The following is an 18,252-nucleotide window of genomic DNA, read 5'->3' as shown; positions in this document are numbered from 1 at the left end:
TCGCCCGCGACATCTTATGAAGCAGAGTTTGTAACTGTTTGCGTCCTGTTTCTTGTGCTTTTTTACTGAGGGCAATTATATGAATCATTGATATCCATTGCAACACCCAGAGGAGTAAAAAATAATTTTACAAAATAGGGGAATGCTGCGATCGGCGGACTTTGACCTACGCACGCACGCACACAGTAGCCGGCAGTCACGAGACTCTAATGAGCTCTGCATTAATCAGCGTCTCCATAGCACACATGGGAAAGGCAGCGCTGTGCTACATAGCACTTTAACCATGTCATCGCAGGTTCGAATCCGGCCTGAAGCACCGTCCGGCAGTTTCCGCGGACTCGAGTTGTTTTACGCGACGGTGCCCTCTGCTCAGCGTCTTCCCGATCGCCCGCGACATCTTATGAAGCAGAGAACCTGAGTGTTTGTAACTGTTTGCGTCCTGTTTCTTGTGTTTTTTTACTGAGGGCAATCACATGAATCATTGATATCCATTGCAACACCCAGAGGAGTAAAAAATATTTTACAAAATAGGGGAATGCCGCGATCAGCGGACTTTGACCTACGCACGCACGCACGCAGTAGCCGGCAGTCACGAGACTCTAATCATGTATAATGAGCACTACATTAATCAGCGTCTCCGTAGCACACATGGGAAAGGCAGCGCTGTGCTACATAGCACTTTAAGAATGGCATCGCCGGTTCGAATCCGGCCTGAAGCACCGTCCGGCAGTTTCCGCGGACTCACGTTGTTTTACGCGACGGTGCCCTCTACTCAGCGTCTTCCCGATCGCCCTCGACATCTTATGAAGCAGAGTTTGTCCATACAGTAATCAGCGCTCCCGTAGCACAATGGACTGGACGTCACTGTTTAAAGCACTTGAAGCATTGTGCCGGCGTCGCAGTTTCTGATCGTGCTTCATGACGTGACCTTCCCGTTAATTTTACCGATGTCCGGTAGCGTAGTCAGTGCAATCGCGAGTGCGTGCGTGTGTAGGTGCGTGCGTGCGTGCGATCTCGCGATCTCTTAAGAAGCCAATTGCGTGTCTGTTTCTAAATGTTTGCTGTCTGCCTGTTGTGCTGTTTACAGAGGGCACTTATATTAACCACTGATATCAATTGCAACAGCCGGAGAAATAAAAAATATTTTTCTACGAGGAGGGCCTTTGGCTTACAAACGCTATGGCCAACGTCACGAGACTGTCATAATGGAAAGAAGACCCAGCACTACATGACACAGTGCTCACGTAGCACAATGGACTAGACGTCGGTGTGCAAAGCACTTGCATTGTGCCAGCGTCGCAGGTTCTAATCTTGCTTCATGAGGTGACCAACTCTGTCACGCGGTCTTCCGTTCATTTTGCCGTTGTCCGGTAGCCTGCGTGCGTGTGTAGGTGCGTGCGTGCGTGCGATCTCGCGATCTCTTAAGAAGCCAATTGCGTGTCTGTTTCTAAATGTTTGCTGTCTGCCTGTTGTGCTGTTTACAGAGGGCACTTATATTAACCACTGATATCAATTGCAACAGCCGGAGAAATAAAAATAAAAATATTTTTTTACGAGGAGGGCCTTTGGCTTACAAACGCTACGGCCAACGTCACGAGACTGTCATAATGGATAGAACACCCAGCACTACATCAAACAGAAGCAGCAATTTGTCAGTGTGGCACAATTACAAAATAGTGCTAATAGATAGATAGATACTTTATTGATGCCCAAGGGGAAATTCAAGCTATTAATATGAGATGTTACTCAGTGTGGAACAGTAAACTTTCAATGTGGGGAGTTCATGAGCCAATGATCCGCTGTACTGATGTAACTACGCGTTGCAGTGAACCACAGGATGTGAGGATGTGCAGAATGTGAGGATGCGCAAGATGTGAGGATGTTGAGGATGATTATGTTAATTGAAGAGCAATCAGAATTGAAATCCCTGCTCTCCCAACATGTCAGGAGAACCACAGATGAGCGAAATTGGTAGTGGAACACTTCTTTCTGTACATGTTCTGTTGGTCAGGATATCAGGAGCAAATACCTGTGAAAAAGTAGAAGTAGAGGGCTGAATTTTAGATGTGACTGGAGCATACAAGATCTTCCCTAAAAATAACAACAACATCAACAACACCAAGAACAAGAACAATAATAACAAGAACAACAAGAGAAGCAACAAGAACAACAAGAACAAGAACAACAAGAGCAACAACAACAACAAAAGCAACTCACTAATAAACATTAATTGTGATACAAGAGAATATGTGTTTGGCCAGTGTGGTGATTTTATCTAGACATAATAATAATACTTGTGTGTGTGTGTGTGTGCTGGTTTATTGGAAAACATTCCATTTACTATAAAGGTGTTGTTTGTGCAACTGTTATGCAACATTTACTGGAAGTCATGAGACTGAGCTGTCAAAGGCTAAGAGTGAAAGTAAAAACAGGGCCTGGGAGAGAAAGGTGCTTACCAGAAGGGCATAAATAGAAGGGGCTAGCAGAAGAGGAGATGCAGGGACCTTCCAGGGAGGGGAAGTGAAACTAAAGTTGGGATGACACATAGAACCAAATCAAAACATACCCTGCCTGGCAACAGATTACACATAGAACTCGATCACATATATTCTGCCTAGCAACACACATTTTTTAATGTTTGTATGAGAAGGAGTTTCCACCAATATCTCAAGTCCCAAAACGTTCTGATTGGCTAGAAGGGGCCTGGTGACGCTCCTGATGATAGGAACGCCTCTCAGGCCCCTGAGAGCATAAAAGAGAGAGCTCAGGCACATTCAGATCAGATCTCATCGGGGTAGCAGCTGCAACTCATCACTCTCTTGCCTGACGGTTCAGTCCTGACATTGTTTGGATTGTATCATCACTGCAATACGGTGAATAAAGGATCAACAGTCTTCAGCGTTTCTCGTCTTGGTGTTCTCCTTCGGGTCTTTGATATCAGAGTGCTAGTTGGATTGGAGGTTTCGGGAAGTGGATAATTTTCCACGACAGATCTGGAGGTTCCTACCGAGATTTGAAAGGATTCAACAGGGGAAACAGTTCCGTCCCGGGTGAAGCAGACCTCTCCAGTGCAGCTCTCAGGGCCCAAAACAAGGTAAGCGTTTTGCTTATTATTAGGAGAGCTGTACTGTGGGAGTCGGTGGGTAGGCCGGGAAGGGGTGTTTTACCAGAATCCTCAAAAGAATAGTGGAGACACAAGACAGAGATTGGGTTGTACTGTTGATCTTAAAAGCGTTTTGTGATTGTGAAAACCGGTTAAAAATAGTTTTCAAGGAGAAAACTGAGTTAAATGGCCATGTAATGATTTCCAAGGAGGAAATCTAGTTTTCAAGGAGAAAACTGAAATAGTGTTTTAATTTCCAAGGAGGAAATCTAGTTTTCAAGGAGAAAACTAAAATAATATTTTGTGTAAAGGGAGCACGGGCTGCCCTAAAATATACGTGTGTCTCAGGGAAAAGAACGGGTTAATAGGTAAACTGCAATATTAGCTGTGAGTTAAAATGTGTAAAAAACCGTCCTGAACAAAAAGGGTGATGAACAAAACATATTTTATCATAATTTGTTGTTGTTTCTGTAAAAGCTGAGTGTGCGCCGTTGTGTTTTGTTTTGTTGCCTGGGCATGGGCCCACAATAGATGCAAGGCAAGTACACATACACATTTGAGGTAGAGGAGCTCGGCGAGGGAAGGAGGATCGTCACACTGACAGACGGACGTCAGACTCACATAATCGAAGCGGCTGCGGGCATTTTCATAAGAAGGTTGCACAACAACCATAGTCTGAACATAAGAAGATTGTTGCAGCTATTGGAGGTTTTTGCAGATGCCCCCCCCGAGCCCCGTGCTAGAGCAACGGTGCCCAAGCTTAGGATTGTGAGAGACCATAGGCCAGAGACCCTAGGAGAAATCCTTTACCGCCTTGAAGTTTCTGACGATTCAGGTGAAGGAGAGCCCGACACAGACTCCTCAGAGGAGTTCACCCCAAACAGTAGTGTGGGAGAGATAGAGGCAGACATTGGACAGGGGGAAGCCAGTGCCCCACCAGAGACAGGCTACAGCAGCTTAGGGTCAGAAGAAGAGGGGCGCCAGGAGTCAGATCAGGGGGGTCCAGTGAGAGCTCCAACTCCCTATCCAGGTAACACCGTATCCCACCAGTTGATCCACAGCCCATTCCGTATAGTCAATAGCCCAGCCACTCCCCGATATAACCCACCACCCTCTGTAAGCTACAGCCCAACCAATCCCCAGTATAGCCCAAGCCAAAGCCCCACTGTGTCTCAGCCTGAACAGGAGCCAGGGCAAGAGAGAGAGCAGGGAGAGGCTCACGGCCCGGCTGAGCCCCAGTCAGTGCAGGATATAGAGCGGGAGGTGAGGGAGATAGTCGGCCGGGACAGAGGTAGGCTGGCCAGTTTTATGAGAGGGTCTTTGTCAGTGTCAATATTCTGGAACAAGGAAGGAAACAACAGGGACAAGTATTCAGTTCACATTGATCAGTTTGACAAATACGGAGGAACCCACTCCAGGCTAGGCACCCGCGTAGCGCCATTGGCCCTGCAGACAGTGATAGAGCAGGTAGGAAAGTTTGTGGGGGTAAACACAAGGCCAGTGGTTGACCAGCTCTTTGCCCCACCTGAGGGCAGAAAGCGCAAGTTTGAGAGAGATTCTCCAGCTACAAGGAGGAGAAGGACAAATAACTAGGGGAAAGAAAAAAGGGGGAGGTACTGCTGCAAGACCTCTAAAACGACTGCTTAGCGGAATAAAATTCTATAATAGCTGCTTAATAAAAACTTGTAATCTGCTGATTTTGCTTAAAGTGAAAAGTTTTGTACTTGCTTCAATAAATAAAAGAGGAAATAAAGCCAATAAATGTACTTTGTGAAAAATAAAATAAAAGGTTAAAGGATAATTTTGAGTGAAGAAATATTATTGAAAGGAAAGGTAAGGGCTTAAAGTCCCCACTGATGAAATAGCGGTGGTAAAATAAAGAGGATAGTTATAATAATAGATAAAAGTAAGAAGTTAGAGAGAATAGGCAGAGTGACGCCCACAAATAGCGAATGAACTTAGAAAGTAAGTGGCATATCACTTTCATTCGACAGCGGGACAATAAGTGGTGCATATTCACAAGAAACCGAGAGGGCCTTGTGAGCGGTGCATATCGGTGCCATAGTTACACAGAGCTACTAGAGAAAGTAGAACATCTGATAGGGAAAGCTTACCCATTAGAATTAGGAACGCCTATGGACACAAGGAGTGACGATAGCGATACATCAGATTAGCAAAGCTCAGAAACTCAGCAGCTAGGTCCAGGAAAGACTGAGAGTATATGGAACATCAGCAACAAAACGTAATCTGGACCATAGATATCACTGAGTACGGCGAACACGATTGGAAAATAAGTATCCGAGACCGAGAGGATCAAGAACAAGTGGGGTACGTAGGGCGGTTCCCCTTTGGGTGCAGATTCCCTTTCAGGTGTAGGTACCGGGACGAAATAGACGAGAAGGCAACACTTCCCCTGGTGTATGAGCTGACCCCTTTTACCCTGCCGCAGGAAGAACCGGAGGGAGCACAGCCCCAAGCAGCCGGGAGTGAGGAAGGGGCCACATCTGGCGGCTCGGAAATAAAAGAGACGTGGACAATAAGGGTCGCCGAAAGCGGGAACAGGGGGTGGAGCGTGAGCGCAATAAACAATAGAGGGGAGGTACTCGAGGGAGGAAGAGCTGAACTAAACACGGTCCTTGAAGATTGGGGAGAAGTAAGGGACACTATACTATATACGGTAAGCGACCTTCGACTGGACTGGGAGGAAAAGGACCAGAACAGGTGTCAGAGGGAGAGAGAGAGGCAAGACAGAGAGGACTCCCTCAAGTTCAGCCGAAGGGAAGAAGAAGACAGGGAGTTTGAAGGAGACTACTTCAAGTCTATATGGGGCAATAAGGTCTACCATTTCACCGAAGACGCCGACATCTAAAAGGAAAGTGACACATCAGACCAACAGAGACTCAAGAGCTCCGTGGACAAGGACAGAAAGGATTCTAAGAGGTGTATGGAACAGGGACAGCAGAACGTGCTTTGGGCCATAGATATCGTTGAATACGACGAACACGACTGGGAGATAAGCGTCAGAGACGGAAAAGGCCAGGAATACGTAGGATACGTGGGTAAAGTCCCCTTTAAGTGCAAATTCCCGTATAGGTGCAAGTATCGAGACGACATAGACCTAAAGGCAACGCTTTCTTTGTTGGGGGAACTAACCCCTAATAGCCTGCCAGTGAGGAAGCAGGAGGAACCACAGCCCCTCGCAGCAGGAAGTGAAGGAGGAGCTACATCAGGTGATCTGAAAATAAGAGAGAAGTGGACGATAAGGATCTCCGAGCACGGGAGTAACGGGTGGAGCCTGAGCGCAGTGAACGATAAAGGAAGGACATTTGAAGAAAGAAGAGGCAAACTAAATACTGTCTTCAAGGAGTGGGACGACGTGCGGAATTCTATATTATACTTAGTAAGCGACCTACGGCTGGATTGGGAAGAAAAAGACCAGAACAGGTGCAAGAGAGAAAGGGAAAGACAGTACAAGAAGGACCATCTTCTGTTCTGCACGGACCGGGAGGACATAGCAGAACAGGAAAGGAGAGACTACGGTTTGGACCTCTAAGAAGAATGGCGACCAGAGTAATGACACCCCTGGAGGAAGTAGTAAAGGAGAATGCCATTGCTGAGAAAGACGTAAAGAGCATCAACCATAAGTGGTTCCTAAGATACAAAGGAGACCACACAGCATGGCCAAAGGAAGGGTCACTCAACCCGACAATAATTGCGCAAATGAGGGAGAAAATTATGAACTACAAAGGCTATGACAAGAGCACACGGAGGCAGGAAAAGAGAGAGAAGGAGTTGAACACTCTGGAGGCCTTCGCAAAAATATCGGAAAGGAAGAGGAGGCAGAGGGCTGACCAGAGTGACACACCGCCCGACACTCCGCCCACAACGCCCATCACAGAAAAGTGCCCCCAACTACAGCCCACGAGAAGGGAACTGGATGCTTTGACTACTCAAACATCAGAACCGGGGGCTCCACCCATGGAGGAGCCACGTCCTCCCCCATACAGGGAAAAGGACAAACTATACCCGGATGTGCCACGAGAGGAAGATAATGCGCGGGAGATATTCCGACGCCTGGAGGAAAGAAACCCGCGGGCCCTGGCGATACAAGCACCAGTGTATGGACCACAGGCCCCAACGGTGCACCTGGCAGTGCAGGCCCCGCTAGTAGTGAAAGGAATCACCCTGGAAGGATCCTGCGCGGAGGTGCTGAAGGAAATAAAGAGGATAAGAAGAAGAATACCTCCTGGAGGGCACAGTGCCGGATGGAAGGAGGGAATGGACAGGAGGAGAAGAAGCTACGGAAGAGCAGGTGGTGAGTGACTTCCACGCAAGCACAAAAGGACATTGGGAGACAAATGGATCTCCGGTAACCAGCCCCCAAAAGCCCTACTGGGAGAGCCAGAAGACGGGTGCGGGTGACCCGGAAGCTGAAAGGAGCGAACCCCCACGCCTCCCAGACCAAAGGAGGGAGCAGGCCCCTGGGGGGAGAGAAGAAAGACAGAAACAGTGGTTTGAAGAGCTGTGGGACCACCTGGAGGCAGTCATGAAAAAATGGATAAAGGCCACAGGGGAGGAGGAGAAAGAGGCCCGAGATGGAGAGGCCCTGGAAACCCTGGCCTGGGTGAGGTTGCAGGTGGACAAGGAACCTGTGATGGAGGGGTGCAAGGAGCTATGGCGGAGGCTCAAGGAATACATCCAGGCATGCTGGAAGGAAGTGGAAGAGGCCGTTAGGCAAGCAGAAGACAGACACCGAAGAAAAAGAAGAGAGGAACAAGGGAGTGAAGAACGGTATGAGAGAAAAATGATGAGAATGGAAGAAGGTCTGAAGGAGTTGAAAGCCGCTAAAAGAGTCGGATCAAAAGAAGGAAAGCTGGCCGAGGAGATCATGGAGGAAATAATAGAGGTGGAAAGGTGGGGAGAAGGAGGGGCAGGCCCAGGGAGCACGCCAGAGCATGCCAAGTATAAGAAGGCCTGCAGGGAATGCTGCGAGAGCCTAAATAGAGAAATGACAGAAGTCCTGAAAAGAATGAAGACCATGGTAGCGCAAGAAGAAAGGGAAGGAAAGCTCAGAGAGGAAGAGATGAAAAAGAGCGAGGAACTGAGAAGAAACCGTCAAGGACTCGGACGGGAGTCCTCCGAGAAAAAGGGGGCCCGCCGACTTACCTTCAAATTATCCTGCAGTCCAAGTACGATAGCGGAAGACGAAGAGGAAGACATGGACGGAGCAGACAGCCAGGTTGGCTCAGGAGAAGACTATGAGTCGGCGGAAGATGAAGAAGAAGGACTGGGTATCATGGAACAGTTCCTTGTAGAGCAAGTTCAGAGAGAACTGCCACAGGTCCCGAAAGAAGCGGACCCCGCAGTGTGTCTCGGCTGCGGAAGAACATTTAGAGGAGAAAAGGGTGTGAAGACCCACCAGCGACAAGTAGAGGCATGCAGAGGAAAGGCCGGAATGCTCCCAATGATGATCCCGCCAAGTGTACTCGCCACAGGACTGTTCGGAATCAGCAGGATGAAAAAAGGAGTGGAGAAAGGCCTGGACGAGATCAGAAAAGGGGTACGGAAGGGACTCAACGAAATTGAAGGGGGAGTGAAAAAAGGCCTGAAAGAAAACAAGAAGGAGCTGGAAAAATTGGAAAAGGAGGGAAAAAAGGAGAGAGAAAGAACCAGAAGAGAAAAGGAAAGGAGGGAAGCCATCCCAGAAGAATCGGATGAAGAAGAGACAGTGGTGATGGCACCATTGATAACAAAAAATCAAACGGCCCACTACCAGCCGTGGACCCACTCAGATGTGAATGGCCTCATTTCGCGACTCCCTGTCCTGCATGAGGGTGCGGGCCGATGGATAAGTCGGCTGGAATCAGAAACTCAAGGCCGAAATCTGGCCGTGGGAGACATAAAGTATCTACTCGGCCTGATATTGGGAAAGGCGGACACAGAGGCTGTACTGGAGAGAGAGAACCTAGGGCGGTTGATGAATGCCAACAGGGATGCCCTGTGTTTCGACAGTGTCCGAAATGATGTATGGAAAGCCTTGAGGGCAGCATACCCCAACCAGTACAGCCCCTCAGCCGTCTGGATAGAGAAGCTCAAAGATAGTGATAATCCCGCAGCCTTCGTGGAAAAGGCAGCGCAGGAATGGACGATAAGGATGGAACAAAGGCCAGAAGATTCAGGACCTCTCACCATGCAATTCAGGAGAGCGGTCATGGACGCCCTGCCAAAGGAAGTGAGAACACAGTTGGAAAATGACTGGCGCGTGGCAGCCATGCCCAAAGAGGAATTCAGGCTGGCAGTAGTGCACCATGTAACTCTGTACAGACAAGGGAAAGACAGGGAGGAGCAACAAGAAAAGGAGACCATAAGGAAGCTGACCCATGTACAGCTCCAGGAGGCAAAGGGGGCAAAGAAGGCAGCCACCCAAGCTCCAGTGATGCCCACTACAGCCCCTGTCCCACAGCCACAACAACCAGTGGCACAACAACCAGTGGTACAACAACCCATGATGCAGCAGCCAGTAATGATGCAACCACAGCCTGTGCAGCCCATGATGCAGACATGGCAGCAAGCGCCATATGGACCCCCACAACAACAGCAACAGGGACAACAATGGTACCAGCCAAGAGGCAGAGGAGGATCCCGCCAGGGAAGAGGAGGGCAAGGCAGAGGAGGCTATGGAAGAGGACAATACCAAGGCCAGCAAAACCAAGGGAACAACATTGAATGTTGGATATGCGGAGGAATAGGCCACATCTCCAGGAATTGCCCAACAAAAGCCAGAGGCCAGAACAACCAAGGAGGACAGGCAAACCAAGGACAAATGCAAGGGGGAAATTATGCTCCCCAACAAGGGAGAGCTCCACAGCAGATGCAGGCACCCTCTGGTCCAGTCTCCCCTTACGGGGGAAGCTGGAATTGACGAGGCCCAGAAAACCCAGGGGAGGGTCAGTTCCCCGCCCTGACAAGGGGAGCTGACGCAGAACCAATGCTGCAGGTTCTAATCGAGGGCATGGAGGTAGAATGTTTAGTGGATACAGGGGCAACGTATACTTGTCTTCACCCAAAAGATGCCCAACACCTCCCCAGGTCGTCAGGAAAGTTTATGAAGACAGTGGGTTTTTCGGGGAAAACGCAGCTAATTCCAATGACAGCCCCAGTATCAATCCAAATAGAAGACAAGGAAATCAGGATACCAGTCTTAATAGCAGAACACACGCCCGTCAACCTATTGGGACGAGATGCGCTGTGCAACCTAAGACTTCAAATTGAGTGTTCCCCAACAGGAGTACAGATAACAGGACTGGCAACACAAATGGCCCTAAGAATAAGTGCCCCATCTCAAACTGAAACTCACCAGGTCTACTGGATTGGACGATTGGAACCAAACATAGAGCGAGTGGTCTACAACGAGCATGCCTTTCAAATAAACAGCCTTCATGCTCAGTTGAGGACGCCAAGATGCCCTTTTCACTGCACGATAAAATTCGACCAAACGCCAAACAAAGAGAGAGAAGAAAAATGGAATAGGGAAGTGGGTAAGTGGGGACGCATCCCACTTGACATACGCGCACTAGTGGTGGCCAAAGAAGGGGTAGCCGCTGAGGTGAAATTTGTGGAAGGATGGGATCTAGGCGTAATCTTCAACATGCCCGGAACAATGCCACACATCACCCTGAGAGTGGCCAGAGGTCACAGAGCAAGAGAAATGGGCCTAGTAATGCTCGAGGCCAAGTGCATCAAATGGAAAGGTACAGGGAATGACCGACTACAAACGGCCATAAGCTGTGAAGGAGAACCAATGTTCAGGATAAAGTTGGACAGACCAGTCACCGTGTGGGGAGTCCCACAAGTGATCGAGATCATGGACACAGAACCGCAGGAGAAAGAGGAGATACCCTATGCTAAAGGGTGTCCATATGGGAATCGGTTCTGTCTCTACCGCCTATTCCCAGGAGCGGGGCGCCGCTGCTGGGACAAAACGAGACATGTGCCATTCAGCAAAGAAGATGCGGAATGGAGTACATACATGCGACACCTGTCATGGTGCCCCAAGAAAAGGACAGCACAACCAGCAATACAGTCCCAGGAAGGCCATCAGGGCGGACAAATGGCCTCGGAGGAGGTTCATGACATACCCTACGTTAAGGGATGCCCCTATGGCAACCCATACTGCATGTATGGCCTACTGGGAGGAGCAGGATATCGATGCTGGGATAAGGAGAACCATGTGCCCATCAACAAATCCGACCCAGAATGGGAGGAATACAAGAAGTACTACATAGACAATGAGACGGATAAAAGGACAGGGAGGCCGGGACCGACCCCCTGGAAAATGATGATGCTACAAGAAGCGACAGAGACAGGCACCGAACGAACAGAGAGAATATTGGGAAAAGTGCCGCCTGTGGTATGGTCGCAGGGAGATGGTGACATAGGATTGGTCAAGTCAGCAAGCCCTGTGGAGTTCAGACTGAAACCAGGAGCGACGCTGCCTTTCCAACCACAGTACCCCATTTCAGCAGAAGCAGCTGAAGGAATAAGAGGAACAATTGAAGATCTCCTGGGAGCAGGAGTCTTAGAGGAAGTCCCAAGTGCAAGGTGCAACACACCCATATTTCCTGTGCTGAAGGCAGACGGAGTGCGATGGAGAATGGTCCAGGACCTCAGACCTGTTAATGAACGCATTGAGGACTATCCAGCGGACGTCCCACATGCTAACGTACTGATGACCAACATCCCGGCGAGTGCAACAACGTTCTCCGCCATTGATCTGGTTCAAGCATTTTTTACGATACGAGTGGCCCCCGCAAGTAGGGAGTTCTTTGCATTCAAATATCAAGGCAAGACGTTCCAGTACACAAGGCTCCCACAAGGGTTCAAGCACTCACCGCACATTTTCAACCAGGCGCTCAAGGAGGACTTAAAACACATCGTGTGCCGGAGCACGATTCTGCAGTATGTTGACGATGTCTTGGTATGCTCACCGGACCAGGAAACGTGTGAGAAGGATACAGTCCATGTGCTGACCGTTCTGGCCGAAGGGGGGTACAAAGCATCGAGGAAGAAGCTACAGTTTGCACAGCCCCAGGTGATCTACTTAGGTCGCCGAATTTCGCATGGGCACAAGGGCATCGCCCCAGAACACATTGAAGCAATTACCAAAGCACCAAGGCCAAACACAGTAAAGCAAATGATGTCGTTCATTGGACTCATAGGTTTCAGCAGCGACTGGGTGGAATGCTATGAACAAAAGATAGCCCCACTACGAGCCATGATCGTGCAAGCTGGAACCAGCCACCTGAGGAACCGCCTCACATGGACAATGGATGGAAATGAGGCGTTTGAACGCATCAAAGGAGAATTACAGCAAGCACCTGCGCTTGCACTGCCGGATTACGGAAGACCCTTCTATCTGTACGTGTCGGTCAGGAAGGAAGCAGGAAAAGACGCGTACATGACCGCGATCGTGGCACAGACACAGTGTCATGGACGCGGCAAACAGGCAATCGCCTACTACAGCTCAAAGCTGGACGCGGTGGCCCAAGGCTACCCACCATGCTTCCAGGGTCTTGAAGCAGTATATTCGGCATACGTCAAAGCTTCCAACATTACCATGGGATGGCCAGTGGTGGTACACACCAGCCACGCAATAGCGCAGTTAGTGGAACAAGGGAAGTTCTGCGTGACGCCTCAGAGGCAGTTGAGGTACTACAATCTGTCACTCTGCCCAGATGTCACTATAAAGGCATGCGACACGGCAGGAAACCCGGCGGATCTCATCCCGCTTGATTATGAGGGCGAGCCACATGACTGTGTGGCGGACTCAATCGCCTTCTCTAAGCTGAGGGACGACCTGCAGAGTGAGCCGTTGGGACAAGGAATCACCTACTTTGTGGATGGTTCTAGCCATAACTATGACAACAAGACGCATGCAGGGTTTAGCGTAGTACAGATGAAAGGTCCAGAAACCTTTGTGACAGTTATGAGCGAACCGTGCACACAACCATGTTCAGCGCAACTAGCTGAATTAAAGGCGCTGACAGCAGCATGCTCTTTAGCAGAAGGGCAGGATGCAACCGTACACACAGATAGCGCCTATGCCCACCTTGTTTGCCATTTGCATGGCGCCCAGTGGAAACAGAGAGGGTTCAAGAAATCGGATGGGAGCCCAATTCAGCATCTAGAGCAAATTCAGTTGTTGTTAGCAGCCATGATGCGTCCAAAAACACTCGCAATATGCAAATGCAAAGCGCACTGTAAGGGACAGGACTACATTACCCTAGGGAATGCACAGGCAGATGAGGCAGCTAAGGAAGCGGCGTTAGAGGCTAGGAAGTTGAATACAGCCCCTAAATCCCCACAGGATAATGAGCCGCACAAAATACTGCTTAACAGGGCGATGCACAGTATGCCTTGCCCTACAAAATGCCCCTACCCCTACAATACGTGTATGTGGTGCTCCCAATGGTGTGATGACGACCATGAGCACCAGGTAGATCCCGCCTGTTGCGCGCTATGCCAGAGGGCCAGTTGCCCTGAGTGCTGCGACAAGCCTTGTGAAGCTAGATACTCACCGGGCGTAATTGATCGCTATTTCACAGCAACCGACACAGTGATACAAGCCCCAGTGGGCCGAACCTTGCCTGACGGACGAACCTTTAGAATTGTGGATCCTTTACTCACGCTTAGCGCTATTAAAGACGCACAGAATGCAGCTCCGCAGGCCGAGACATTGTTATGGGAAGAGAGGGGTGCGTCGAAAGGCAGGAATGGGGTCTGGCGAAGTCATGACGGAAGGGTGGTGGCCCCAAGTGGACTCCTTGATCTCCTCATTCATGATGCGCATGATGTGGATCATTGCGCAAGGGGGGAGGTCAAGCGGCAGATACTTGACAAAGGGTTCTGGGCCCCATACCTTCAAGATCGCATCAATTACGTGTTAAGAAATTGCCACACTTGTGCCACACACAATTACAGAAACAACGTAACAATAGGCATAGGACCACGGCCCCTGGGACACGTGCCACTCCCAGAGGGACCGTTCAAACACCTGGTAATGGACTACATCGACATGGGTCGAACGGTGAACACGTACAAACACGTACTGGTAATAATATGCCGCTACTCACGATGGGTAGAAGCCTGTCCAAGCCGAGGGCAGGACGAGAAAACGGTGATTCGATTCCTAGCAAGGGAGGTGATACCCAGGTTTGGGATCCCAGAAATAATCAGCAGCGACAATGGCCGAGCGTTTACGGCCAACACGTGGAAAAAGATTGCACAGGCGCTGTGCATCAAGACTCGGTTTGGTTGTGTTTACCACCCGCAGTCTCAGGGGATGGTCGAAAGAGCGAACGGAACGCTGAAGAATAAAATAGCGAAGATCGTCCGAAGCGCGCACGACGATCCAAACCTGCCAAACCTAAATTGGGTTGACGCACTACCAATCGCGCTGATGAAAATGCGTTGTGAAAAAAAATCGAACCACGCATCTGACCCCGCACGAAATGGTGACGGGGCGGGCGATGCCCACGCCACGGTTCAGAGGGGATCAGAGGCCCCCGCTGGAAATTCTAGAACAAGAGGTGAGCAGTTATATTAAACAGCTTTCTCAAGTTCACAGGGCAGTTTTCAACGAGCAGAAGAGAAGAGAGAGAGCGCGGGAGCGGAGGACTGAGCCAGGACCGATCCAAGTGGGAGACTGGGTGTACCTGAGGGTGTTTAAGAGATCGTGTCTCGACCCCAGAGCAGAGGGGCCCTACAGAGTGACCCAGGCTACCCCCCGGGCGGTAAGAGTGCAAGGATCAGATTTGTGGTATCACCTTAACTCTTGTTACAGGGCGGTGCCACCAGAAGGAGCGAGAGGTCCAGAGGAGTGGGAGGACGATGACGGGGACCAGAGCCCGCCAGGACCCCCACCAGACTCCCCCGGGGAGGATGATGGTGGTGGGGAACAAAGGGGAGGACCGAGTACGCGTAGGAGTACGAGGCGGAGGATACTGCCGGCTCCTGCTGATGGCTCTGGGCGCAATGTACCTGGGGTGCCTGCTGTTCTCCCTCCCCTATCTGTGCCTACAGGTGCTGGCGATGCTGGGGCCGAGCCAGGCTGGAGGAGGAGAAGGCGACATCCACCTGAGATGGGAGCCGCTCCCGAATCCCAAGTACCCAGACCTGCCACAGCCTCAACCAGCGGTGATCCACCAGCCGACCCTGCAGCCCGCTCTCACGCCACGGACACACCCGACCTCACAGGAAGCGACGCCGAAGAAGCGCCGAGGCCGGAAGAAGAAGCACCGCCATCGCCACCATCACACCAGCAAGGGAACGACACCATCGACTTTGGGGACTTCTACAGCGACTGGGATTACCCATACCCAGCCGACGCCCCTGCCAACGACCAGAGTGGAGCACAGCAAGCTGCCGCAGAAATGGCCAAGGCCCTCGACGCACTCAGACTACCCACTGTCCATACGCCTCCCCCCCGGACACCTCCTCAGCAGGGCTCGCGGCTTCCTGCGGAGCCTGTGGTGGAGAGGCCGACGGACTCAAGGCACGACACGGGCGGCCCCCACTCCGGGGATGACCGCCCAGGAACCAGCCAGGAAACAAGACGAATTCTCCAGAGGACCAACTGGGGCAGTTCCCCCGGTACCCATTGGACTGGAGGCTTCGAAGAGGCCCTTGACTGGCCCCTCCCGGGCTCCCCAGAGAACGACGAGAGCGACGAAGGGGGTGCAGACTGCCACCCCCAATGACTCTCTGCGAGGAGATGGAGAGGAGCTGCTCGACGACAGTGCCCTAGACACGGACAATATGTTGTACATAGAAGGATCAGGAGATGAGACACACACACCAGAACCAGAAGCATCGGGAAGTAACGAATACATCCCGGTGCTGGACAATGCAATTGTGCAAAAATGAGAGTAAGAATGTAAATAGTACAAGCATGCTTCCCAAGGTCCTGGAAAAGGAACAGGTTAATGGGACTCAAACCAAGAACAGAAGGAAAAGATCCACGGGCGCTCTGGGCGCCTGGGAGAATAATTCATGGATGCAATGGGCCAAATACACAGCAAAGACAGTAAAACCAGAAGGAGGGTGTTACGTGTGTTCGGCGGTGAAACCAAAGCTGACAGTGCTGCCAGCACCAGGAACTGGAGAAGAGGATGTAGTATACCAAGAGTCAGGAAAGCAATACAAGGAAGACAAGCTCTCTCCTTTTGGATGTCTTGTGCGATTGGGAAGTGAGGAGATACGCAAGGGGTGGACTGGTATAGGCCCCTTATATGCAGAACAAACAAAAGGGAAAAAGGCACACAAGACCCAAGAGAATGAGGCAAGATGTAGAAGAGACTACCCGGGCATGGGGGCCAGGGTAGCAAGGAAAACCCACCACCTTTATGAGATACCAGAAGACGTAGGGTTTGAATGCTTTGAAGTACACCCCACTGAAAGCACAGTCAAGGGGGGCGCGAAAGATGTAGGAGCATTTGAAGGACGCTGTACAGCAAAGTGGGTCCACGAATCCAACAGCCTCTCGTTTCGCCTGGTAGAAAGCAGCGACAACGGGAAGAGGATTGGAGTCGAAGTAAACACCACGATGCTGAGCGTGAATTGGATGTACGAACAGGATATTCCGCTGGCAGACTTATGGTGGGCCTGTGGAAGACGATGGGGACTGCGAAACACCCTTCCAAAATACTGGAGAGGAAAGTGTGCCAGGGTCACCCTGGCCCAGCAAACCTACATAGTCCCTTGGTCAGAACGCAACTCAACACTGAACTCAACCGGCCCAGGGGCCAACCAGCAAACGCCGATAAAAGGGAACCTGAGGAGAAGCCGAAGAGACGCTGATGATGGAGTGTATATGGACATATTCGGACAACCCCACAACGTCCCGAGACAGTTCAAGGCACGGGACGAGGTACTCGCCGGATTCGAAGCCGCCCTCCCCTTCTACGGAGCATCCGTAGGCATCGCCAAGAATGTTCAATGGATCAACTACATCCACTACAACGCCCTGCGGTTCATGAATGCCACTATAGACGCGTTCAACGCGTTTGACAGGAGGTTGAACGCCACCACAAAAATGGCAATGGAAACCAGGATAGCAGTGGACTGGATACTAGCAAAGGAAGGTGGAGTGTGCGCGATCGTTGGAACAGACTCGTGTTGTACGTACGTCCCAGGTGAAGGCGAGAACATGGACGACTTCACAAACGCAATGAAAAGACTCAAGGCTGTAAACAAGGAAGCCTACGAGAACTCTGGAAAAGGACTGACGTTTGATGGAATCCCGGATATCTCAGGAATCTTTGCCCCTGTAACCCGGTGGCTGACGGACACCTTTGGGTCATGGGGGGGTAAGATTGTAGCATTTCTAGGGAAGTTATTGCTAGGAGCAGCCTTAGTGGTAGGAATGTTTTGCTGTATTACTCAATGTTGTGGAAAGGTTTGCTCAAAGGTGGTTGCTAGACAGCTCATGGTCCAGAATGTAATGATACCGTGGGATGAGGAGGATGAAAGTGAGAGAATTATTTTAGTGCAAACTAGTGTGGGACGAATAATGGAAGACGAGTTCAACGAGGGTCATGTAATGGAGAGCGACTTCCTCGCCCGAATGCTGGAGCAGGAGCGGGAGCAGGAACAGGAGTTTCCTCCCCCGGAGTTTCCTCTCCCGGTCATGTACGAGTAGAGGTGGGGTCCTGCGAGTCACCCATCTCTACACACACACACTGACTCACACTCACATACACAGCACTGACAGGTAATTCACAAGACACATGCCTGCACGCCCAGGTGACAGAGTAAAAAGTAGGGTTATGGGCTGTGACCTGACACGAATAAGTCGCATTAAGTAATCTTGAGTCAATTTTATATGAGGTTTAGCCCTCAACTGCAAGGCCATCCAAACCCGGCCAGGTATAACCAAAGCTTGCTACTAGAAGCGCTCACCTCACCCCAACTTGCCGTACGTCGGGCCTGGCCCGCCTAGTGGTGTGGCAGGTGTGTGGCGCGGTCAGTGCTCGAGGACGGGTACGACCCCAATGGCCAGCAGGGGCAACCTAAGGCAGAGCATGGCGGCCCGTCCCCTCGGTGTGGCGCGCCTGCGGCCGGCGCGCTCACCCGTTCTCACGCTAGTGTGA

At 50.7% G+C, this 18,252-nt stretch overlaps 1 protein-coding gene across 1 annotated transcript; it reads left to right on the top strand.

Moving 5' to 3' along the window:
* The first annotated feature begins 2,806 nt into the window (after window positions 1–2,806).
* Window positions 2,807–16,027, top strand: LOC143111236 (uncharacterized). The gene is made up of 2 exons (XM_076273428.1): window positions 2,807–3,094; window positions 14,946–16,027. The coding sequence occupies exon 2, from the start codon at window positions 14,993–14,995 to the stop codon at window positions 16,025–16,027; it is 1,035 nt and encodes a 344-aa protein (XP_076129543.1). The 5' UTR covers window positions 2,807–3,094; window positions 14,946–14,992.
* The last annotated feature ends 2,225 nt before the right edge of the window (window positions 16,028–18,252 follow it).

This window comes from Alosa pseudoharengus, unplaced genomic scaffold (assembly GCF_046254945.1).
Source record: "Alosa pseudoharengus isolate Yale_2024_CS ecotype anadromous, Long Island Sound unplaced genomic scaffold, YU_APseudo_1.1 YU_APseudo_1.1_scf_74, whole genome shotgun sequence".
Classification (NCBI taxonomy): Eukaryota; Metazoa; Chordata; class Actinopteri; order Clupeiformes; family Clupeidae; genus Alosa; species Alosa pseudoharengus.
The sequence above is the reverse complement of the archived record's forward strand: the minus strand, read 5'-3'. Positions and strand labels throughout refer to the sequence as shown.